Source organism: Harpia harpyja, chromosome 14 (assembly GCF_026419915.1).
Source record: "Harpia harpyja isolate bHarHar1 chromosome 14, bHarHar1 primary haplotype, whole genome shotgun sequence".
In the NCBI taxonomy this organism is placed as follows: Eukaryota; Metazoa; Chordata; class Aves; order Accipitriformes; family Accipitridae; genus Harpia; species Harpia harpyja.
Genome location: NC_068953.1, coordinates 23,993,160 through 24,016,957, shown reverse-complemented (window position 1 = coordinate 24,016,957; position 23,798 = coordinate 23,993,160). Strand labels below are relative to the sequence as shown.

At 48.9% G+C, this 23,798-nt stretch overlaps 1 protein-coding gene across 3 annotated transcripts in view; it reads left to right on the top strand.

Annotated features, from left to right (window-relative positions):
* NTRK3 (neurotrophic receptor tyrosine kinase 3) overlaps positions 1-23,798 on the top strand; it is a 229,099-nt gene that overhangs the window by 46,165 nt on the left and 159,136 nt on the right. For all 3 annotated transcript variants that reach the window (XM_052807890.1, XM_052807891.1, XM_052807892.1), the window contains exons 4-8: positions 9,398-9,466; positions 16,857-17,014; positions 19,280-19,422; positions 20,036-20,177; positions 22,400-22,696. In XM_052807890.1, the coding sequence (XP_052663850.1) occupies positions 9,398-9,466; positions 16,857-17,014; positions 19,280-19,422; positions 20,036-20,177; positions 22,400-22,696 (809 nt within the window). The remainder of the gene's footprint in view (positions 1-9,397; positions 9,467-16,856; positions 17,015-19,279; positions 19,423-20,035; positions 20,178-22,399; positions 22,697-23,798) is intronic.

The following is a 23,798-nucleotide window of genomic DNA, read 5'->3' as shown; positions in this document are numbered from 1 at the left end:
CCGTTTGATGAGGTGTAGCTGGAGCATGTCAGCCTCACCTCCTGCTGTGGCCAGCAGCCTCAACACAGCATGGGAGGTGGCAGCTGCCATCTCTGCTGGCTGACGGCGTGGTCCCATCGGTCCCCCATTCCCTACAGGTGCACCTCCCCATGCCAGCCCACTGCCCCTGCATTCTCCCCAGCTCTGGTCCCTTGTGGTGTCCAGCTGCTGCTTCCAGGCTCCCTGTGCTAGGGGTGCAGGTAGCTCTGCTCCCTGCTGAGGTGGGGTGAGTGCTGTAGGCTCATGGCAGGCTTTCTTTTCATTAGCTGGTGTAAACACAGCTCCTTGGCAGCAGCCTGCTTTTCTGAGCCCAGGAAGACCATTTTTCCTTTTATCTATAATTTAGTGAAGTGTCAAGCCACAGAAGTTTTAACGATAATAAGCAGCAGAGGAAATTTATTTATTTGCTGCGAAGGTGGGTTTCATTCCAGGTCTGTGGGTGGTTTTTTTGTTTTTTTTGTTTTTTTTTTTTTTTTTTTACTCTTCCCTCACAAGAAATGTTGGCTGCTCATGCAACCTCCCTTCCAGTGTGTTCAAGTGACCTTCCCTGCAAAGCACACCACTGCAGTTCCTGCTTGGCTCAGTGGCTTTCCAGCCCCTCTCCCATGCAGGACCTGTGGGCCAAGTCAACTGGGAAATAAGAAGCAAGGAAAATATAGTGAGGTGGGAGTATTCATGTGCTTGGTGAGGTGTAAGGGGAGAAAAGGGAGTCAAGAGTTCCCCATCTTTGTGCATCGCTCACATCTGCTTCCCAGACTGGCCTCTGTGATGGATTTGACTACTGAGGAAAAGAAGGGAAGAGCTTTTTTGCGATTACATGGAGCGCTTGCCTTCTGTCAGCATATGAAGCTGCCAGTGGTGACTGGAGATAAGAAGTGGATCCATGTCATATGGAAGGACCAGGGCTCCTTCCCGAGGTGCACGAAGGCAGAGAGTGGAGCTTGGGGCTCGTCAAGGGTGAGAAGGGGATGGGATGTGGCTGTGGGAGGGACAGGGACCAGTCTGGAGAGAGAGGGTCGCAGAAAGTATTGGAGCAAGAAGTCATTGGGAAAGAAGGTTGAAATGGAGAAGAAGGGGGATGGCGTGTAGAAGAGGTGATGGGGAAAATAGATCTGGAGAGGAGAGGGAGGGTTGGCTGGGGTAGGGAAGCAGCATGTGTGTGTGGGAGCTCTGCGGGGGGAAGCAAGTGTAAGGCAGAAATGGGTTTGCTAGCTAATACTTGGGAACTGTGCCTCTGAATTAACCAGAACCTTCCTCTCCCCCTTCGATGTGGCTTTGGAGGCAATACTAGAATCTTCCTAATTATTTTTCTTGGATGAGTTTTGCGATCCTGATGATATTAATTATTCTTAAAGGTCAACAGCACTCACTTGAATCCCCTTCTGTTCTATCATGTAATCAGTTAATTAATTGGAAACCATTTAGCAGTGTCTGCCGAGAGCTTAGCCTGCCTTATGCCCTGTTGTTTTGCTATTGCTAGGAGATATATCTCTCTGTGTGTATATATATATATATTCATATTTGCACCCCTTCCTTTCTTCAGAAGCTCTGCAGAGCACTTGGTACTGTCCCAGCCCATTGCAGCCTCTGGCACCCCTCCCCGAGGCAGGGAAACTGGGGCTCAGGCCCAGCTATTACTTTTCTCTTTACTAACCCCCTGCAAGAGCAGTGTTTGAGATTATTCAGGGCTCATTGATTTCTGGGCATCCAAGTAGGTGGGGATTTTTTTTTTTTCAATATAAATTTGATGCAAGAGCCCTCTAACAGCTGAGAGCACAGTCCTAGTTCAGGAGGGAGAGGGAAGACCAGACCCTGTCCCAGCGCATCTGTGCTCGATGTGTTGAAGTTGAGGCTCTTGTGGACCTTGTCCAGCTCTCCCAGTGCCTGCCTGTGCATTTGGGGTGATGTCCCAGCTGGGGTGGTACTTCCTGAGCACCTGTCCTTGCTGCTTCAGTATATTCAAGGGAGAGGTGGTGGGAAACATGTGGAAGCCTGAGAGGGCACATGTTTGGGGGCTGGTGTCACTGCGTACTTGGAGATGCTAGGAAATGCCCCTTGGGCATGGCTCTCCTTCCCACGCCATCTTCTTGAGCTGTGCCTTGTCACAGCACAGAGCTCTCTTCTCTTGCACAGAGCAGTTGGGTTTGCTCTAGGTCCACTGGAAACCTGTGAGTAGGAGGCATTCCCCAGTCGTTCTCTGTTCCTTGCTCAAAGAAACATGCAATTTGAAGCAAACAGGCAGGATAAACCCAGCCCCTCACTGGAGTTGTCAGCTGGCAACCCTTGTTCTCAATAGGCATGCATCTCCAGTATTATTTCTGCCTGCCGAAGCAGGAGAAAAGCCCAGCATACAGTTATATTTCAGGCCTAATGGATCTAAAATTACTACAGTTTGGGAGAGAAGAGATGGGGTGGGAGCAGAGCAGCCCTGAGGATGTCTCAGCTGCAGGAGGGCAGCCGTGGGGAAGGGCTCTTGCCCATTGCAGGTTGATTTTTCTTTTCCTTGAGCAGAAGACTGGCATGTTCTGTGGATGCTGCTGGACTCTGCCTTGCAGGGAAGCTCGCAGGCAAAGGGAAAGCAACTGCAGGGCTGACCCAGCTTTTAACCTTTCCTCGAGTCCTCTGAGAGCCCAAATGTCTTTGGAGAAGAGCAATGAAAACTGCACACAACAAGGGAGAGGCGAGTGTAGTCCAGAGGGCCAGATCCCCACATCTGATCTGCCTCGAAGCGTAGGGGACAATATTACCCACAGCCGCTGATGACTTTCCATCTGTACCGTGTGCTGAACCAAAACTGTGAGCAACAATACCTCTGAGGGGTGATTTGTCTCCAAAAAAAGCTTCATGCAGCTGGGAGATGCCTCAGAAGAGATGACTTGGAGGGTGTGGAAACGTCATGGGGTTGGAGATGGCCTTTAAAATGGCCTTTAAAGTATTTTGGGATGGGCTGTGATGAAGGCAGCAGCAGGAGATGGCTTGCTGCATTGGCAAAGGCAGTGGGAGGAGAGGCGTGGGGCAGATGTGTCGCTGGCACGGGCGGTTGGAGCCCTGTGATGGAGGCGTGGTGCCTTATGCCTTCCCACTTGCTCTGCAACTTCTGTTTTGTAATGCTATTGTTTAAAGAACAATGCAGGAGACCAGCCCCTTCCTCCTCCTTCAGCCCTGTTCAGTGACAGTTGGGATTTTACAAATCAAGGTCATGCAGCTGGGAAATACAGAAGGGTTGGTGGTTCCTCCTCTGGCATCACACCTCCAGGGCTAGCGGGTGTGCATATGGAGTGGCAGGATCTCTTCTTATGTGTCACCCATGATGGTCTCTTGCTCTCCTCTGATGCAGGATGCTTTGAGTTTGGGAAATTATTGCAAATTCTGGCTCTAGCCCTAGAACAAGAAATAATTTGGGGGGAATGAGATGATAACGTTATGGGACATGCAGTGTGACACAAGCCTTACGAGGCATAAGACAGTACCCATGGAGGCGAGAAAGGAGAGTTAGCTACACTGTCCAAACTCACAAAGGAAGATTGAATAACAGATGCTTTTTGATTCTGCTGTGTTTGGGGTCAGTAAAGACCTCAGTGTTGCCAAGGAGTTGCTTGAGGAGCAGAACTGGACTGTAGGTAATGCCAGACCACGGCCGTCTTACTCCTCCATAGCACCAATATACATGTCCTGGTGCTGAGCCCAGACAGGGAGCACAAATGGGAGAACTGCTGGCAGCTATGAAATCTCAAGCTGACCAATTTAACACTGTGTCCTGTTCTGCTAACTCCTCTTTCCAGGCATGCGAGGCTTGCATGTGCTTGGCATCGCCCAGTGCTTTTGCAGGCTCTATCTCAAGCACGTCCTGCTGGGGCTTTGTGCTGAGCTATCGGAGATTTCAATTGAGTCTAATATTTGCAAAGCCTGATTTGTGGGGAGGCCTGTATTGCCACAGCTTCTGGGACTTTCTGGGGTAATTTTAGCACATTCATTAAGGGAGGACAGTACATTTTTTCCCTTAATGAGCAAAGCTGCTTACTAAACAGGAAAAGGAGGGAGGGGGAAGGGGAGGGAAGGGAAGGGCGGGCAGTGGGGAGTGTAACATTGCTTTTAGAGGTCACTGAAGTTATCTGGCAGGGACGAGCAAGCCCCAGAGTGACTTTCCAGCATTTCTCTGGTTCAAACCCAAAGCTTTAGCAGCTTACTTACTGCAGAAATGAAGTCTGGATGGAGCTACCCCTATACCTACAGCAGCATGCAAGGCTGCTGACATTTTCCTCTTCTGTGGCCACCAGCACCTGTCCAAGGGTGCAGTGAGCTGTGAGATGATGGGAAGCACCTGTTGTGCCCAGATCCCAGGGCATATCAAGGGAGTCCCATGTGGTGCCACAGGCATATCCAGCGCTGGGGGCCACAGCTGAGGGTGTGCATCTTGCCTCTTATTTCTGGCAGGCAGTTGCTTGTGCTCCCTCAGCCCCAGCTGCTCTGCCCAGTTAATCCTGATCAGGATTTTCAGAGTGGCACTGTGTTATTAAGACATGTGAAAAACTTCTCCCATGCAGAAGTAAATGTGTCAGGTAGGAAACAAGGGTGAGTGGAGGATGGAGATGTGCGGAGGAGGGACAGGTGCAGAGTGTCCCTCCTCAGCAGCAGTGTTTCTGCCGTTGTGTTGGGCTGAACTGCATAATATAGCTTACAGTTTAATTACAGGGGCTCCTGCTTGTTGGTGTCATTAATGAGGCAACTGGCTTAATTTAGCTGAATAAAAATGGCTTTAACAGTGGAAACGCTTTTGGCTGCTGGGTAACTGAGGGGAAAGAAAACAGGCCGTCTCCTCTCGGACTGAAGTCCACTTGTTCTGGGCCACAGGGATCCAGACTCCTCTTTTTGTCCCATGCCCACTCATCCCTTTTTAAACACAGGAGCTTGTTCAGCAGATGTACCTCCATGGCCTCACATGTCGCTCATGCTGGGACAAAATGGCAATGCTCACCTCCCCTCCCCTGCCGGTCCCCAGCAAGGTCTCCACAGTGCCTGTGGGAGTGGTGGGAGAGCATGCAGGACACCGCGTGTCCCCTCCGCGTGAAATATAGGAGGAGGATAGATGGAGGGAGAGAGCAAGGACTGTGACTTTGCTGTCACTCAGTGATAACATCTGCCTTTGAGGTGTGCATGGGGTTGTTGGTGGAGAAGGCTGGTGGGGATATGGCATGACATGGTGGGATGAGCCAGCCACCTGCAAAGCAGGAGGCTTAGGAGCATGACTGCTGTGGCAGTTGGAGAGTGGAGTGATGTTAGGCCTGAATCATGAGTGGGTTGGGTGTCTGCTGTCCTGGACCTGGCCCAGGTGAGATCCATCCAACCCCTTCTCCCTACCCAACTCCTTTGAAACCTGCTCTGGAGGCAAAAAGGACCCTGGCAGCTGTTTCTAAAGACTGTCTCTGTGGAAAACAGCATTGTGTGAGTGATGGAGAAAATGTCCCATGGCAAAGAAGCAGTCTGAGTATGTTCTAGAGGTGCGGACGGCAGGTCTGTCCTGAGAGAGACAGGCTCCTGTTCACTGCTGAGAAATACACAGGGAAGGCGTTTCGCTTCGCTCCTGCTGTGTTTCCTCGATGTGTGATGTGCTGTATTTTATTACAGGTGGAGCTGATGCATAGGCTGTTATAAAGGTTGTCTGGCATGCTCCAGTACAGGACTGCTTCCACTTTCCTATAACTCTGCCAAATTCTAATTGCTCAGGCTGAAGTTTTCTGTTGGGTGTCTGCTCCTGGCTGAATTCATTTTTTAAGATTATTTCTTCCTAGTTTCATATAAAAACCTGCTCAAATGTTTGAGGTGGTGGAAGGGAGGGGCGAAGCAGGCTGTTTTGCTCAAGCTAGAAAATACTGGTGATGCTCCTGTTACAGAGCACCCGCACCCTCCTTTTGTGGAGGGGAAGAAACTTTGTCAAAGGGTAGATTTTGCTTGGAAGACTTGATTTTGCTCTGGGATGTCTCCTTACGTAGGTAGAATGGCTCTTGATCCAGTTGAAGGGGAGAAGTTTTGCAAAGGATGTTTGGGAGAAGATAGGGGAGACGAGGAGCGGCCGCTCTTCTTGTGACGCTGGGGTTAGGATGGGAGAATGTAAAAATGAGGAAGATCACAGGAAATTTGGGCATGGATAAGGAAATATCTGAGAATAGCTGAGAAGTATTTGGGAGTGGCTGGAGAGCAATGGGTAGTGTGATTCAGCCTGCTGGGGACAAGTGGCTGGGTGGGGAGGAAAGCAAACTGTCGGAGAGGAGAGACCTGGCACTGCCCAGCCACGGGCACAGGAGGATGGGGGTTCTGGTCACTGCAAACAATGGGAATTTGGAGATGACAACAAACTTTCAGCCTTGGAAACAGCAGCAGGAAGGCAGAACGGGCAGCTGGAGCTGGGAGAGGTCTAGTCCTGGCTGGGAGGGCCTTGATTTTCCCCTGTCCTCCCCATTTATGCTCTACAAAACACTGGGAAACTCAGTGCACACAGCCAAGGTTTGAGCACGGGGGGAACCTCATGAGTGCCAAACAGGAGTTACAAAGCGCTGGAGCTCAGAGCTTCACCTGTGGAGCTGTAATTTAATCTCTTTGTGTGCATGTACTGTGATACTGTCTCTAATTACACAATCACACGCTATCTTCCCCAGGAAACCTGCCCCATCCGGCAGGCGGGATGGATCTATTCTGGGGAGAAATCAGTGCTGTGCAGTGAGGTTTCTCTGTAGGAGCTCTCTATCTTTTACAGCAGCAGTCAGCAGATGTACCCTTTGCGTGTGGAAACCCAAACCTAACTTTTGGAGTTTTTGTGACTGAAATGGTGTATTTTTAATGTGTGTTTATGTGTGTAGCCCCTTTCTGTCTCTGTGCTGAGATCAGGGACCTTTGCAAGAGTCCATTGCAAGGACCTTTCTGACATTTTAAACTGAGGTGTCTGTTTCCAACAACAAACACGTTTGTCCCTGTGTGTGTGTCCTGGCCGATCTGAAACGGAGCTGTCAGAGTGTGTTCCCCCGACCAGCCCTACATAAGTTGATGGTCAGGTCGGTTCGGACACCGGCTTTGCCCTTTGAGAGCTGAGTCTCCTGCCAGATGTGTGCAAGTGAAGACCCATCTCCTCTTTGCCTAATACTTGCTGTGGTTTGTTGTCTGAGGGGAGGAGGTGGTAGGCGTTGGTTTCCAGGGACTGCAGGAGATGAGAAGCGGGGCACATCTGCCTGGCAAAGCTCCTTGCATTAGTGAGGATGTTTCCTTTCTCCATCTCTCTGTGTCCTAAATTGTAATAACACGATCATGCTATTTTTGATTCCCTTATTTGCGTGGAAAGCCTGTTGTTTTTTCTCTTCTCTTTCAGAATCCAATTTTCTCCTGACATTTCTGCCTAATGTAGCAAAACATGACCTTTGAAAAAGGACATTCCAGCAAGATTCACTCCCTCCTCTGCATCTCTGCCTCTCTCCCACATCTTGCTGTCTCTCATGCATCCCCCTTTACGCTTCCTTCTTCTCCCTAGCTTGGGGGAGGGAGTTTACTGTCTTGCTTTTCAGTAGCAGCAAGCTTCTCCTTCCCCTCCTACTTTTCATCTGTCTTTGCAAAGTTTCCAGGTGTTCAGTGCTCCGGGGTGGATAAAAGAGGGATTTTTGCAATATTTCTTTCTCCTCCTGCTTAGCTTCACCTGCTATTTTTGCCACCTTTCTAAACTTTTTTGGAGGCTGGAAGCAGTTTGTCTACAGCCGTAGGAATGGTGGGATCTTAGTCATGTGAAATGAGGTACCTGTGGTTTGCCATGGTTTCCACAGCAGGATAGTCTGATGTGAAGCAGAGCCAGAATTTAATGATGCAGCACTGTGCCATCATGGTGTTTGGGCTTATTTTTCTGCCAGGCTCGTGGAGAGCCTTTGGGATGACGGTTTGCTGTGTGAGCTGCAGCGCCTTCCACACTCCTAATTGCAGAGTTTTGAGCTTCACGGCATCGCTTGGTAGCAGGTGGGACAGGACCAGAGTTGTTTTTCCCTTGTTGGTCCCTGGGCTGTGCCCTCTCTGCATTTGTCCAATGCGTGTCTGCCCTTGCTGCAACCTGGTGTAAGGCAACAAATGAATCTCTCATCCCAAATCCTCATGCATCAGACCTGCACTGGCAGGAGCCGTTCCAGGATTTGCTCTCTTGGTTTTAGCATGTTTCTGCAAATCAAACAAGGATTGTGGCCTGAGCCCAGCACAGCTGGGCTGACTGCTGTCACTTCTGTGCCACCTTGTCCCATACCTCCTCTCTGGCCAGCTGAGGGTTTAATGAACCTCCAGGTGGTTCATGCCTCTGGCCCTCCATCACTCTTTCCAGTGAGCAAGGTGGAGGCAGGAGGGCATCTGCAGCCTCGTGCTGAGCTGCCCTGCCTGCTCACAGCCTGCCTGGACACATTCAGCAAAGGATGCGAAACAGCACCTCCTGTGCTTTCTGGAGGCCAGCATAGATACGGGAGGATTTGGGTTTCTGCCAGAGCTTGTGACCACCCATCCCTCTGCTCACCCCATGGGCTGGTTTCTCGGCTGGTGGCTCTAAGGCTGGCCAGGCGTCCCCAGCAAGGCTGCCCGCTACAGAAAGCATTTTATTACCATCTTCTCATGCCCTTAGAAACCTGGGGCTTTTCTCTTTCTGCTCACTCTGCCCCAAATTAATTTCTTCCTCTTGTTTTTACTTCGGTTGCTTTTACACTCTTTCATCCTCTCTGGCTTTCAGCTGAAAAGGTGATGTCTGCTGGGTTGCAAAGCTCTCCCAGGTAGATGAGGTTTATCTCTTTGCAAGTTTGGGCAGATGGAGAGAGGGATGGGGAGCTGTTGGCTGCTGTAGCAGTGGTACCTCTGGGTGCAATCAACACACAGCCATACCAGGACACTTCAAGCGCACAGCTACTGCAGATCATATGGTAACACCTTGGATAATCATTGTGCTGTCATTTGAACCTGGCTGTTACTATTTTTAACGTGAAGTTTGTACTTAATTTTCTGTTCAATTATGAAATTAGACTTGTTCTTTCTGCTTATGGTTGGTTGAACTCCAGTTTCATGGGCAAGAATCAAACATATCTTGCTCTGTTTATTTTTTTTTTTTCTCCCCTCAATGTTGCAGCAGGATATAAACCATTTTCCCCTTTGGAAAAAAAAAAAAAAAAGTAAAATGAGAAACTTCCATTTGGGTTCGTCCTCATTAAAATCTCTCATTATGAAATCTAAACTAGGGTCCTAAAGTGCTTGACAGCTTCCCCATTGAGGAGGATGATGAGCTCTGTGGAGGCGGTAGGGCCACGTACAGGAGGAATTACTTACCGTGACTACTTTTTTTTTTCTTGTTAATTTGCAGAGACCTCTCTGGGAACCGGCTCACTACTCTGTCATGGCAACTCTTCCAGACCCTGCGACTCTTTGAACTGTAAGTCCCGCCCTGGAGGTATCTCCTGGGAGAAGAGGGGAGGCTGAGAGGAGGAACAATTTCCAAATAGAGCTATTTTGAAGCCTGTGAATAATTACCTGAAACTCCAGTGGGCAGCACCATCCTTGGGAGGGTTTCCCTAGTATGGGAGCACCAGAGCAGAACTGCTTCTCTTTTAACTTCGCAGCAGCTGGCTAATTAATGTCAGGATGATGAACAAGTCATGCTTGGGGTAGTAAACGGTTGACTAACTCTGGGAACACATTAGAAACACTTACTAGGCCAGATTTTGAGTGAATCTTCTCAAATACTTGATCCTCATCTGTTGCAGGGTAGGGCTAACTGTTTTTCTTTAGCTGATGGACATGCTTTATAAGACACCCCTGCTTTTTAGGCGAATGACTCCCTTGCTCTCTAGCAATCGAGGCACCTCCCAGCTCTGATGTGGATGAGATAGTGTCTCTCCTGGGGCACTGGTGGCCTTCAGCCTGCTGAATTATTGATAGAGCATTCAGCACTGTGCTTGAAGAATAAGTGGACACGAAATCAATGGAGTGTTGCCCTGATGACCTGTTTTGTTGAATTTTAGAAATAGTTGTTTGGTGGGTATAAAAAAATATATATATGTAGGATTTGTCCCAGAGGATCCTGGGAAGCTCCATTCATCCTCACTGATGATCAATAGAGCTGTAAGCTAGAAGTGACTTACGAAAGAATAAAGACAGCCTTTCAAGTGGGAGTAAGTGTGTTATCACCGGTGTTACTGCAGTGTATTTTATTTCTGTCAAATTGTTAAATGAAAAATACTAATAGTGATATTAGAAAATAGAGAAACGCCCTTCTGATGGGGAATCTGGCTTGCAGAGTTAAAATGCTGAATTTGGAATTTGTCTCCTCGCTGATTACAGCTCTAAGTATTTTTCAAGCCTGGCTCAGGTTTCAAGTTTAATAGCATGAGTCATTTGTATTCTTAGACCTTTACTTATTGTCATTGCACTGTCTGGCAAAACTGAGATTGATGGTTGTTACCCAAGAGAGACCCAAGAGTGGAGGAGCAAACGGGGCTGCAGTCCTGAGCTAGAGGCACTGGCAGGGCCTGGGGTAATGGCGAGCCTGCAGATTAATGAGAATACTTCCAACGGGGCTTGTTTTTATGTGGCTTTGTTTCATCTGATCATATTATGTTTCTTCAGGCCTGTCCCAGGTCTGTCAGCCCAAGTCAGGCTCGAAAGACCAATACCAAGCACAAAGGGAACTGAGATGCTGCTGTTTGGGCAGCAAAGTGTACTTGTCCCCACCTGATGAAGAATACATCTGTGTTGTCCTGCTATGGTGATCCTAACAGGGAGGCTGGTGTGATTGGGGTGGCTTTGGCTGGTGTCAGCAGAGTCACTTGGGGCCAGAGCTCTGCAGCCTGGCAAACAGGAAGGAGCTGAGTTACTTGGCTCCAGTTGGGGCTATGCTTAGAGTGGTTTTCTTGGAGATAACAAGCCCCAGTTGATGAAGGAATTAATGCAGATAGAAACGTGGGAGATCGCAGGGCTGGTTGGTAGGAAGAAGTGATGGGGTGGGAAAGCAGCAGTGATGTGATGCATGGTGTCCACAGTGTCCTGTGGGGAGGCTTGGCACCACATGGGGCTGAAGCCTGGGCCGGACCTCTCCTGCCATCATGCTGTGAAAGGGGTCTTGGCAAATGACCCCCTGGCACCAGCTTGTGATCAACTTAGACCTACAAATGTGTGGGTCTGCAGGGTCTGGCTTGCTGTGGGCTGGGCTGGTCAAGTTTATTTTTTCTGAAGAATTGCTTTGTCACTGGTGCTTCCTGACAAATGTTCCCCTCTGGGGTCCTTTTCAGTAAGGACCCTCCATCCACGTGAGCGCAGGTAGGACGGTCAGTACCAGAATAACATGACGGTACTGTTCCCCATGCACGATAGGAGAGGAATGTTTTAGCTGATACCCACTGGGACGTCAGTGTTAATGGGGCAGGGGGATGTGCCTGCAGTGTCCTCCCTGGGGCCATGAAACTGTCCTGCTGGACTTTGTATTTGTTTGAGAGAAGACAGCATGGAGGCGGACCCTGAGCTATGGGCTCTGAATAATCATTCATGTAAAGATGTTGGGAATTAAGGTAAAGACGTATGTTATCTACTGTGAGGTTGTCATGGTCCTGAGTACTAGAAGGATGGGACCGGTTGATGAGGAAAAGCAAACCCCCAAGATTGGGAGAAATTAGTAATGGATGCACAAAAGTGGGAAATATTGTATTTTTTTTAGAAATGCAGAGGATGGGTGAGTAGAAGACAGTTTTTTGGCACACTGAGCTCCAAGAAGGCTTCCAGAATCTGGGAAGGAGACAGAATACATGGCCCACATAAAGTGAGTGTGAAGCACTGGTGAAAGCTAGAAAGGGAGTTGCAGACCGACATCAGCCAAGGACTTGAAGCTGAGCCAAAACTCTTGGAAAAGGAAGAAAGCAGTAAGCAGCAGAGACTGATGCAGAGGCAACAAGCCCAAGGAAGGCAGGCTGAGCAGCAGCATTTGTGCATGGCTGTGGAGACACCAGAAGACCCCAGGGACACAGAGATGCTGGCAAGAGTCTGCTCTTCTCAAAAGGGTTAGGTCTACGGGGAGGGCTGGTGGGCCAAGCGGGTGCAGGTCTGCAGTGGTTCACCAGAGGCACCTCCTATTGTGTACCAGTGCCCCAGTGCTACCGGGTGATCATGGATCCAGAGGGAGGATGGTCATCAAAGGCAAAACCGTGACTTGCAACGAGGCAGCTCGGAGCAGTGGAGCATGCGGGGAGGGAAGCAACGGGAGGATTGTCTCCAGGAGAGTGTTGGGAGGAGAGAAACTACAACTGATGTGACATGGAGATTGCCAGAGAACATGAGACCTGACAAAGCCACTCACGGTGAACACAGAGGATGAAAGAACTGGTGACTAATGTGAAGATCATGCCATGCTATGAGACCAGGCAGGTGGATATAGGAACTTGGGGGCTTGAAACAGCTGCCTGGCTGCAATCGAGGCATCTCAAGCTCTGGGAGATGGTATTGCTTTAAAACAGTTTCTTTTCTTGTTTGGCAGAGCTGAGCTTTTCCCCTGCTGACTCACTGAAGAAGGGATGGCAAAAATGAGGCACACTTCCAAAGAATATTATCTCTTTCTCTTCCTGGCCAGAAGCAAGGCTTGGAATGGTTTCCAGTAACTCCAGCCCTAATTCCCACAGCACAGGCTGACCTTGACTGGCGGGGCTCAAGCTAATGCGTGCACAGCTCTCCTAAGTCTGAAGCTGAGTGTGCACAGGGAAGCATCTGACACATGCAACAGCTCATAAACATTGGACTTAGAGCCTTTCTTATCCAGAAGTCACAGCTGGTTTCCTCTGTCATGTCCTTGGCTTCCTTTGTCATGTCCTTAGAGAGCTTAGGGCTGACATTTCAAGAAATTCCTTCCCGGAAAGACCTAAGACTCTGGATCCAATTACATCTTTAGCTGTATAAAACCTTGTAGTCCTGAACATCTTGCTGCTCTGCCCGGCCCATCAGCATTTCTAATACCAGCAGTCCCTGCCAGCTTGCCCTGCAGTAGATTTCTGCAATGCTATAGCAAGAAGCTTTGGTGGGGATGGGGCACAGCAGCATCTCTGTTAATGTTGAGTTCAACTTAACATCATCTGTGCCTCTAGCTTAAGAACTTATTGCCGCCAACAGTCAGGCTAATAGAGTTGTAGCTAGACAGTGGGTACTTGCCTGCTCTCTGCATTAGCTAATCCAGCCGTCAGACGCCACGCATCGCTCCCTGTCTGAGTTCTTCCCTTTCTATTCCATCCCTTTCTGGCAGGGATTTGGAAATAACAGTTCTGGCTGGACCGCCAAGAGAAGCCCTGGTTCTGGTAAATAAATAGAAATGAAAAAGAAAAACAGATTTTGTTCTGTCTCTGCTGGGTGCTCTTCGCTTCTCAAGATTAGGGAAGCGGTCTCAGTCCCGAGGTAGGAGAGTGTTTTAATTGCAAGGGTATGAAACCTTGGCAGCAGTTTTATGTGAATCAAAACAGACAGGAGAAGCATGGCAAGGATCTCCACTGCCCTCTGAGAGGCTTTAGCAGCAGACAGCTTTGTTTTAGCTGTGGGGAGGCATGGGACAGGGCGTGTGTCTCATTTAGCTGCCTAGCCTGAAAAAAAATCTGTTCTGTTTATGTGTGAAGTCCTCTCTGTCCCAGTACGTACTGGGATCCTGATGGCATCCCTCTCCCACACTGGTCCACCCTGGTGTAGGTTGTCCAGGCAGTTTTGGGAGGCCGTGGGTACAGCTTTCCGTGGGGAGCAAAGCTGGGCTCAGCCAGGCACTTTCAGCATCGCTGTCTCTGAAGAGCTGACTTGGTGCCCACATTGCTCTAGGGTTTCAACTCTGTCATTGTCCCCTTCAATGACAGTGCAGGGCTTGATTGTCCCAGTTTTCCTCAGTTCCAAACACAAGCCCTGCCGTGTGCCTGCTTCATGAAGGAGCTGTGCCCAGAGCACACCCTGCTGCAAGCCTATGCTTTGCCTGGGGCTGGTGGATAGCTCTGGCTTGTGCGCAGGTTTGGTCCCTTTTTGTGCCAACTCCTCCACGCAGAGAGCAGCTCTGCTTGTGCAGAGAGAGCCCAGCTTACTTGTGGCTGTGATACTTGCTATTTCTCACAGGCATTTTCAGTTTTAACGAGGCCTTCAGAGGGTGTGGGAGTGTGCACGGCTCCTGAGCGCCTGTAACCAAGCGATGCTTTGGCAACATTTCCAGGCTAAGGCTACGTGCTAAAAATGCCCTTTGGGTTTACTTGTCCTCTCCGGGAGTAAGCTGTGCTGGATTCGTCTCACGAGAAGGAGCCTCTGGCTTTAATTCTCACTGTGGTGCTGCTGCACCCATTAAGCAAGTGGCAGCAATGAAGACCTCTTGGCTGTCCTGCTGTGCCTTTCAGCACCAGTTTTTGTTCTTCCCGCTGTGATGGGACACGTCTCTGCAGCACATGGTGATGTCTTTTGGCCTGACAGTGGGTTTTGGCCAAAGGGCACCTTGTGGTCCCTGAGGTGCTCCTCCTCCTTGCAGAGAAGGGAAGGTGCATTTATCTCGGCAAGCAGAGGGTCATAGGTAGTGGAGATGTGTTACAGAAGTTGTGGGAAGAAGAGCTAGAAGGAGCTGCAGCTCCTAATGATCCCTGCAATGGATGTGGTCTGAGGAGAGAAAGGGAGGTCCAGGTTTTTGGGCAGGTGCAGGACAGTTGAGCATGGAAGTCCCCACTCACGTCTCTGGAGAGCTGGCTGGCAGGGCAGGTACCAAGCAAGGAGGGAGGGCATCTCCCACAGGTCAAGAGCACTTTTGCAATGCGTGTTAGGGAAAATGGGTGTACACATCTGGGTCCCTTTCACCCGCAGTGCCATGCCACGTGCTGGTGGCACTCGGCACATCCAGCTGGTGATGGGAGTTAATTTGTGCAAAAGGCCCTGTGGGGGTCTCGATTAGAGCAAGTTACATCACTGATGTTGGGGCAGGTCATGAGCAAGTTCTGCCCTGAAGCCCGCTGCTCCTGCATTATTCATGGGCCTTCATGAATTAGCAATAGGCTAGAAAGGCTGCTGTCTATTACTTACAGAGCTGCCCTTAAGTGCTAGGACAGCGGCTGTCCCTAGCAGCCTTGTTTCGTGGGAGTATTTACAGCGGAGCAGAATTTCTCCCCTGTTGCCTCTGAGCCTCCCCCAGCTCCCTGCTGGGTCCCAGGTTACAACTCCGGTTACCCAATCTGAAGTTAGCTAAGTCCATGGCTCTTACCCACGTGCCATACCATGACGTTGGGAGAATCCCGAGGAGAACGTGGCTGTGCTGAAGAGTACCATGCAGTACCCATCATAGCACGCAGGGAATGCCTCGTAACTCGAACCCCACAAAGTCACTGCACTAATCTGCGCTGGTCTGTTAAATTTAGTGCTTTGGCCTTTGAGTTGCTTGTCTGAGCCTTGTACCTGTGTTGCAAAGGTTTATGTGCTTTTGACGGGAAAGAAATGAACTAAAGAAAAGCCACAGAGTGAAGTTTAACTCGGTGTTTGTTCTAAAAAAAAAAAAAGTCAGATGGCATCTTGTTCTATGAAAAGATTCAAAGTGGCATCATTAGGGTTTAGGTTTAACACACTTGTGTGCTACCAGAAGATCCCTTCTCCTCCTCCTTTTGCAGTACTGTATTGACAAAATAGCACCTGCCTATGTTTGGAAGGTTGTTTCCAAATCCTGTTGGATGGTGGAATTAATTTTGTAAAAGCAAGCACGAATGTTGCAGTAACACATGGAACAGACCAGAAAAACAGTTTCTCTGGTATGACAGGGTGATCTAGGTAACCTGTGAAGCAATGGTTTGACCTTTGGAGATGCCCTTCTGCTTTGGGGTGACTGAGCTCACCTTTTGCAGTGCTGGCTCCTCTGCTCCCTACTTTCTCCTGCTTCACGGTTACCTGGGGAGATATTTTGTTTGTTCAGGTTGTATCTGCTGTTTTGCTCAAGTTATTGTTGCAACCCAGGTTGGTAACAGTCTGTCCTCACTGAGCACTGGGCTCTCCTCCCTGCTGGGACCTGCCCTCCTCACATCTCCACAGAGAGCTGCAGGGCTTTAAAAATGTAAATGAAATGGTTAATAGGTTGGAAAATCAATTATAATAAACATTCCTGGTATATAAACTATGTGTAAGTGTGTTTTAAATGAAGTACATTAAAGGCAGTGCTTTTTTCCATTTCTCCTGGCCAGGTCAGCAGGGTCTTAGTGCAGTGCTGTTTGATTTGATTAAAATGCATGATACCCTGCACATTAGCTTGTGTCCAGGGTCACCAGGAGGCTGTGTTCATACAAGGTACTCGCGAGAAGAGCTGCCAGCTTCACTGGGCACTTGTGGGGGCTGGAGGTGCGCTTTGCCCAGCAGGGTCTTGGACCCCCACTGAAGTGGGCTTTGAAGATGTAAATCAATATTTTAGGGCAGTGGGGAGCTGCCTGCTCCTTTGCTGAGGGATGAATGTTTTGGGTGTCTGGAGGACTGTTGGACCGAGCTGCAGATGTGCAGATCTTGTGGTGAAAGCTGTTGCGTGTATCCGTGTGCTGCCCTGGGAGATGTAAAACCTTGTGTGTGTGTGAAGGAGACTGTGTGAACGTGTGGATGTGTAACCTCTGTCTCTCTGGAGGCGGAAGACATATGAATAACGAGTGCCAGAAGATCCCAGGCAGATAACACAGAGGAGATTCTCTCTTAGCTCTGAAGGGCCCCTTGCATCTGCACGGTGGCTGTCCTCCTCAGAGAGCCTGGAGCCAGGTGATGGTCCTGCTCATCCTTCCCCACCCCACCATCCTTTCTCATGCTCTCTCTGCCTGTAGGAGACTAGAGAGGAACCTTTTTAACTGCAGCTGCGACATCCGCTGGATCCAGCTCTGGCAGGAGAAGGGCGAGGCGAACCTGCAGTACCAGGAGCTCTACTGCATGAACATGGATGCAGCCATCATCCCTTTGCAGGAGATGAACATCACCCAGTGCGGTAAGGACTCCTGGGGCTGGGCACGAGGGAGGCCAGGAGGATGCTGGGAGGGAGTCCTGTCCCATCTGGTTCAACCATTTGCTTGGGGAACCTGTTGTAGCAGAATCCCACCATGTGGTCAAGAATGAGATGCTTGAAGCTGATTGGAGTGGTTTATGGATTAAAAATAGAGTATCTGGGTAAATGTGGGGTATGTGTGAAGGTATTGGGTGATTTGGGGCTGTTGTTGGGTGATTGTCATGCTGTTGCTTGACAAAGTGTCTGTGATGAGTCTATGTGATGTCTTGAAAAGAGATATGTTTCATGTTGCTCTTCCTCTGTCTAATAAATCCTAGAAACAGCATATTGTTAAAAGACATTGCTACTGTATCTTTTGTAATTACTCTTAGGAAATACATGTCTCTGTTCATTTTCTTTTGTTTTATTTTTTCAATTGAAAGCCCATACCTGTAGGGAAGAGGCAGGAGTGACTTTATATCTCTTTCTGTTTCCTGCTGATGTTTAAAAGAGTCCAGTGGCCCCAGGAGCAACATGAAGCATGTTCAATAGTTATCCCATTTTCCTTCACCTTGTTCACACATCAGCTGCCTGTTCGGTGTCAGTTTTTGCTCTGCTGTTGCCATTACTGGCAAGCATTCCTTGCAGAGTAAGGGGAAGGAGGTGTACCTTCAGCAGAACAATTAAACTGTCTATATGCAAGCAGCTGTCAAACTCACGGGCTTAAAAAAGGAGGAAAACCAGAGGTTTTCTTTTTCTGATGATTGTCCTCTGTTCTAGGAATTCAGGTTTGTTTCTTGTAGCAGTAGTAGACAAACAGCATGCACATTTGGATTTGCATGACTCCCCCCCCCAAGTTCACGATGTCCCTTTATTAAGCTCTGGAAATTGGCCAAAGCGTGCCTGCACGTGGATGAACAAAAAAGATTTGAGAGAGTGCTGTAATTTCCTCCCCACATGGGAAGAATAATCTGCAAGGATTAGAGGGAAAAAACCCCCATCCTTAGGGATCAGGGACAGGGAGCAGAGGTGACTCCATCAATGGTGGTATTAGACTCTAGGGGACAGCAGGGTACTGATTTGGGAACACGAATGTGCTGGTGTGCAGGGTGAGCACCTCCTCTGACCTGGAAGGGCAGGGAGCCACATTGATCTGCTTTCCTCCAGAGGAGAGTCTTTCTGTTCAAGCATTAAGATGACTCAAGGGATGTTGTAACAACACCCCATTGGTCTTTGTCCTGTGGTGCTGAGGGCTGGTGTGACTTGGTGTGGCCATGTTTGATACTACCTCAACCTGGAGAGACCATATGTGTCCCTCCCATGTCCCTCTCCACTGATTACTGCCACCTATGCAGCTTTGCCAGGCCTTGACCACTGCCTCCTTTCTTCTGCCATCCCCCAAATCAGTACAATGTTGCTTCCCTCTTGGTGTCACTCCTTGATGGCAATGACAGGAGGTGTATCCCCATCCGTGGCTCTGGGTTGGCGTGATGATGCTGCTGCCCTCTGATGGCAGGGGACCACTGGTCAGTTCCCCCCTGTCCTGCCTACGCTGTTTGACTCTACGAACAACCCAGAAAGCCTCCCCTATGCAAGAAAGCTGTTTGCCCTTCCTTTTGCAACCAGCGTTGTTTTGTTTTATGTTGCAAGGATATTTGGCGCCTGTGGCTGCAAGTAAGGAAGTGGTGTAAATCAGAGCCACCATAAATCAGTGAATCTCTCTGCCACCACCAAGGAAGAACAAGGGCACCTTTTATTAGGAGAGCTGCAGTTAATATGAGGACACATCCTTGGTCATCTTCTCTTGACTGTTATAAATTAGAGGGACATTTTCCTCAGCTGGAGTGCTAGGTGCTCTGTGCCTTCTCCCTGGAGGTGGGAACACTTTGGATCCTCTCCCAGCACACACAGCTTTCCCATCCCAGGTGACAGCTCTCAAGAGCAGCTTCTGTGGGAGTAGAAGAGATGGGGATGGGGGTTGTGTGAAGGGAAGCGCAACCGGAGCTGGACACCAGCATTTGGATTCAAGTGTGATGGGAGGGTCTGTTATCTGGCACATCTCCAGTGTCTACGTTTTCCCCTATCTCCAATACGCCTCCTTCACTTGGTAAGGCGAGGCCATGCTGTTGCCTCCTGCTACTTATCCCAGGGTGCTGGAGGCTGATTTGGGAAACAGCTTGGTGGGATCTGGGTCCACACATGTGTCCTGTGGCTGGCTGTAGCAAACGCTGCTCCACACCTGAGCGCTTTGGTGTATGGCTCTCCTAGACCTCCCTGAGATCAGTGTGAGCCATGTGAACCTGACGGTGCGAGAAGGGGAGAACGCTGTCATCACCTGCAATGGCTCAGGCTCGCCGCTGCCCGATGTCGACTGGACGGTGGCTGATCTCCACTCCATCAACACACACCAGGTAGGGGCCACAGCACCTCAGTGCTGCCTGCGCCTGATGTGGCAAGGGCAAGACAGCTGCCATGTGTTCCCCAGGTCTGTGCACGCAGGGCAGAGGGTCAGGTAGATGGTGGAAACTGCTATGAGAAATGTGAAATGGTTGTATCCAAAGGAAAATTGAGGCCGTACCCTATCCACATGAGAACCTGAGAAAGCAGCAAAACCTTCCCTCTGTATGGCTGGAAACTGAAGATGAGATAGCTTCATATCTCAGTGCTCCCTAATTGAATTAACTCATGTCTCCTCTGATGAAACTACCTGTTTACAGGGGTGTCTGCAATAACTGTAGCTGAAGTAGGCATCTAAACAAGTTTTTCTAGAGGCAAGCCATGTTTATCAGTGCTACAATGCTGTGGGTCTCCCCCTTCCCGTAATTCCTCTTACAAGATGTGGTTTCTTCACTTAATCAAGTGAGGAAACACCTCCCTGCACCCAGGTCCTAGCTGTCCTTGGATTTGAGAGACCTTCTCACATCTTATGTGGAAAGTGTGATCCTCATCTTCTGGCCACAGTAGCGGGGAGGAGAGGAGCCACCAGACACTAATTTCTGTCTGTATTTCTCTCTGGGATTTTAGACCAACCTCAACTGGACCAATGTTCATGCCATCAATTTGACCTTGGTGAATGTCACCAGTGAGGACAACGGGTTCCTGCTTACCTGCATTGCCGAGAACGTGGTGGGGATGAGCAATGCCAGCGTACTGCTCACTGTCTACTGTAAGTAGCAGTGGAGAGACCTTGACAATATAGAGGCTGGAGGGCTGCCCTGGGAACCATATGAATGCATGACCACTTGCTACCTGTGACATACCGGTTTTGTTCATGAGGATTAGGAGCTGAGCACAGGGAGGAGGAGGCGCATCCTTGCACAGTTCTCTCTTAAGCATCAGTATTTTTGCTTTCCTGCTGCTTCCATTAGTGCAGAAATGAGCACTAGATAGGGGAGGAGCAGCAGTGCCACACTGGTGGTGGACATCTCTCCAACCATCTCTTGGAAGATCCAGCAGAGTAAGGAAAAGCTGTAAAGGCACCAAAACTCTGTTTACAAACACAGAGTTGCTTGCCCTGATGCTTTGTGAGAGGTTAAATGTCACCCTTGCTAAAGCCAGTGTAAATCTTGCCTCTGATATCAGGGATGCTAGTGCTTCCTCCCAGATCTGTTCCTACAAAGTTAAACTGCAAATGCCATGTAAACATGCACATGTCAAATTTCAACAGTTTACTTTTAGCTGCAAGTAGCTAAACTTTCTTTGTGCTTTCTAATATAACTTAACACAAACCTGACCTTAAGAGGAAGTTTACACAGCTTTGTGCTCTCAAGCAGCTGAGATTTACTATATGTTGCTGTGTCTGTAATATTTGCCCTTACTCTGTAGTTTGAAAATCTGTCTCCCACCCCCAACCTTGCCAGGTAGAGCAGAGACCTATGCATGATTCTGGCTAGTCTTGGTGAACTCACGCATACTGCATGTCCAGTGCAGTGCAGAACCCTTGGGGTCCTGTAGACAAAGCAGTCACAAGGGATAGGAAAAAGAAGAGCAGATGCTTTACTACTTTCATCTTCTTCCCAGTAAGTACTTTTGATGGATTGAAGAATAGAGGTAATCAAAGCTCAGATCAGCTCAGAGGTGATTGGTCAGCAGGCAGGTGTTTTTTGCACTGCATTTTAGCATCTTTTCATCCACACCTTAAACAGCACCATGCTAATGCCTATTTTCACCCATGTAATCCTCTAAGCTGCTGACAGTTTCTGCTACCCCTGCTTTTATTGCCCAGTCCCATCACTCAGGCTGTAATTGCACGCTGAAAAGATCTGGGTTTGTGCGTGTAGGTGGCTGCCTGTTTTGAATCCTCCTTGCCAGGAAGATGTGAACAAGCCACATGCGGATCTAGGCTTGCAAGTGAAAGGAGGTGGCTGGGACACGGCTGTGTGGTTCAGGGTAACTGGTGCTGGCAGGAGAATGTCGCTCAGCTCCAACCAGCTCTGCACCTTTTTCTCTTCTACTACCTTCACAGCCTGAAAAATTCACTGTCTTTTTTCTGAAAGATGGGCCAAAGTTGGTGCATTGTTTTTTGTTCCTTGTGGATGCCCCATGGATTGTCTTTGCAGTTGGATGGTACCAGAAAAAGGAGAGTTCTAGGGAAGACCTTCATCTTTTTGTGTCCTTTGTCTTTGCACAAAACTCTATTCTTCTAGTTCAGACCTTGCCAGCCTTGGGGTTTGGGACCTTGCATGTAGGTGTTGTAAATGGGGTTTCAGAAGCGATGGCAGAGCAACATTTGAATTCTTGGGGTGTCCCAGCGGGAAGACAATGCATATGCAATAAATTGCATGTGGAGTCTCTGCTTTTCTTTTCCCTCTCCCACTCTACTCCCCTTAATTAACACACCCCTGGAGGGTGTTCAGCGGGTGAGCAGTCCTTTGGGATATTCAGGCAGTCAAAACCCCCAAGGACAGGCAGTCGCTGAGGGATGTTTGCTTCCACAGCTATGCAATCCAAAATTGCTCAGTGTGACTGGAGAGCTCCCATGGGCACCTTGCGCACGTGTAATGTAACAGTGCTACGTCGCAGTGTGCTCCTTAACGGGGACAGGCAGCCTCCCCATGATCCCTTGAGGGAAGGAGAGCAGCAGTTAGTGTGTGGACTGGGCAACTCTAAGCTTAATTGTTTCTGGGCTGGTGAAAGGACCATCCCTGTTGGTAATTTGTACCCCTGTTGAGAAGCCGAAGAGAGCTGGCTGTGGTTCAGATCCTCCTTCTGGGGAGCGTGGAGTGGTTCTTGTGACTTAGCGCTGCTTATTTGCAGAAATCCATGGGAAAAATAGAAGGAACAAGGGATTTTGGAGGTTGCGTTTTCAATAATCTTAATTTCCATGGTGCACGGAGACATGATGTGGGTGGAGGTGTGCTGTGAGCCTACCGTGTTTTTCTCTGCTAGATCCCCCTCGCATCCTAACTCTGGAGGAGCCTGTGCTACACCTGGAGCACTGCATTGCATTTGCGGTGCATGGGAACCCAGCTCCCACCCTTCACTGGCTGCACAACGGCCAAGTCCTCCGGGAGACAGAGATCATCCACATGGAGTTTTACCAACAAGGGGAAGTATCTGAGGGTTGCCTGCTCTTCAACAAACCCACTCACTACAATAATGGCAACTACACGATTGTGGCCACCAACCAGCTGGGCTCAGCCAACCAAACCATCAAAGGACACTTCCTTGAAAAACCCTTTCCAGGTAGGATATCAGTTTATCTCATTCAGGTTGCTTGCAATCCAAAGGTCTTACTATGGTCCCACCAGTAATTCTTGCACCTAGGCAAGGCCTTGGCAACCCAAGTTGGCCTTTGTCTGAGCAGCAGGTTGGAAGAGGTGACCTCTGGAGAGGCCTCTTCTGACCAGTATCATTCTCCTACTCAAGTGTGCTTTGGTGTCATAACAACTCTTTAATGCAGAGAGACACACTAACTGGTTTAGATATTTTTGTTGTGTAACATATTGCAGTGTATTTCTTTTTAAGCTCTTTAGGGATTTCAGTGGGAATGGGATGTAAGTTTGGTCAATTATTTTGGATCTCCTCTGGGGTCCCCCAAAGAGGTTACCTGATTTTTTTTGAGAGAAAGTATTCTTCTATATGATTGCTAGTTATAAGCTAAAGAATGGAAAGCCCTTTGAAGTGATGCAGCTCTTCCCTTTTTCTTCTAGCATGCATTTGCAAAATGATTAAAGCTGGATGCAGCAGTGTCAGGATTGTTTTCCTTCTGAATATGGCGTGCAATTCCAGAATGACAGGTCTACAAAAGATGCGATGGCTCAATTAGTTGCTTTGCATCAGTTTGTTGGGACTTCTTAACCGATTGTTTGGAATTCCCCGTTGTACTCCGTAGTGATTCAGGGCTTAACTGCAAAAAAAAAAAAAAAAAAAAAAGCATTTGAGGACATGAAGATGCACCTCTGGGGAGTGCAGTAGAGACTTTTTCAGTGACCTGTCTGCTCTATAGGAGCGTGGAGGGTCTTGGTCTGCTCTCTGGCATTGAAACACCACACTGGCCATCATGGAGTTAAGATCTGTGCATGCCGCTGCCTTCAGGAATGATGCCATGAGAAAGTGGCAGCTCTAAATTGGCCCCTGCAGCCCAAGAAAATCCAGCAAAATAGGGCGTTCGCTAAATATAGAAAAATACCAACAGTACTCTCATTTATTATTTATATCACACCATATAAGTACACAGAGTTTTCCCGCAGGTCAAATATCGTAAATGTAACCCCAAATCTCTGCCTTGAAGATCTGATATGGATGGGAGTGGAAAATTTGTATTCCGGCTTCAAGGATGATGCCC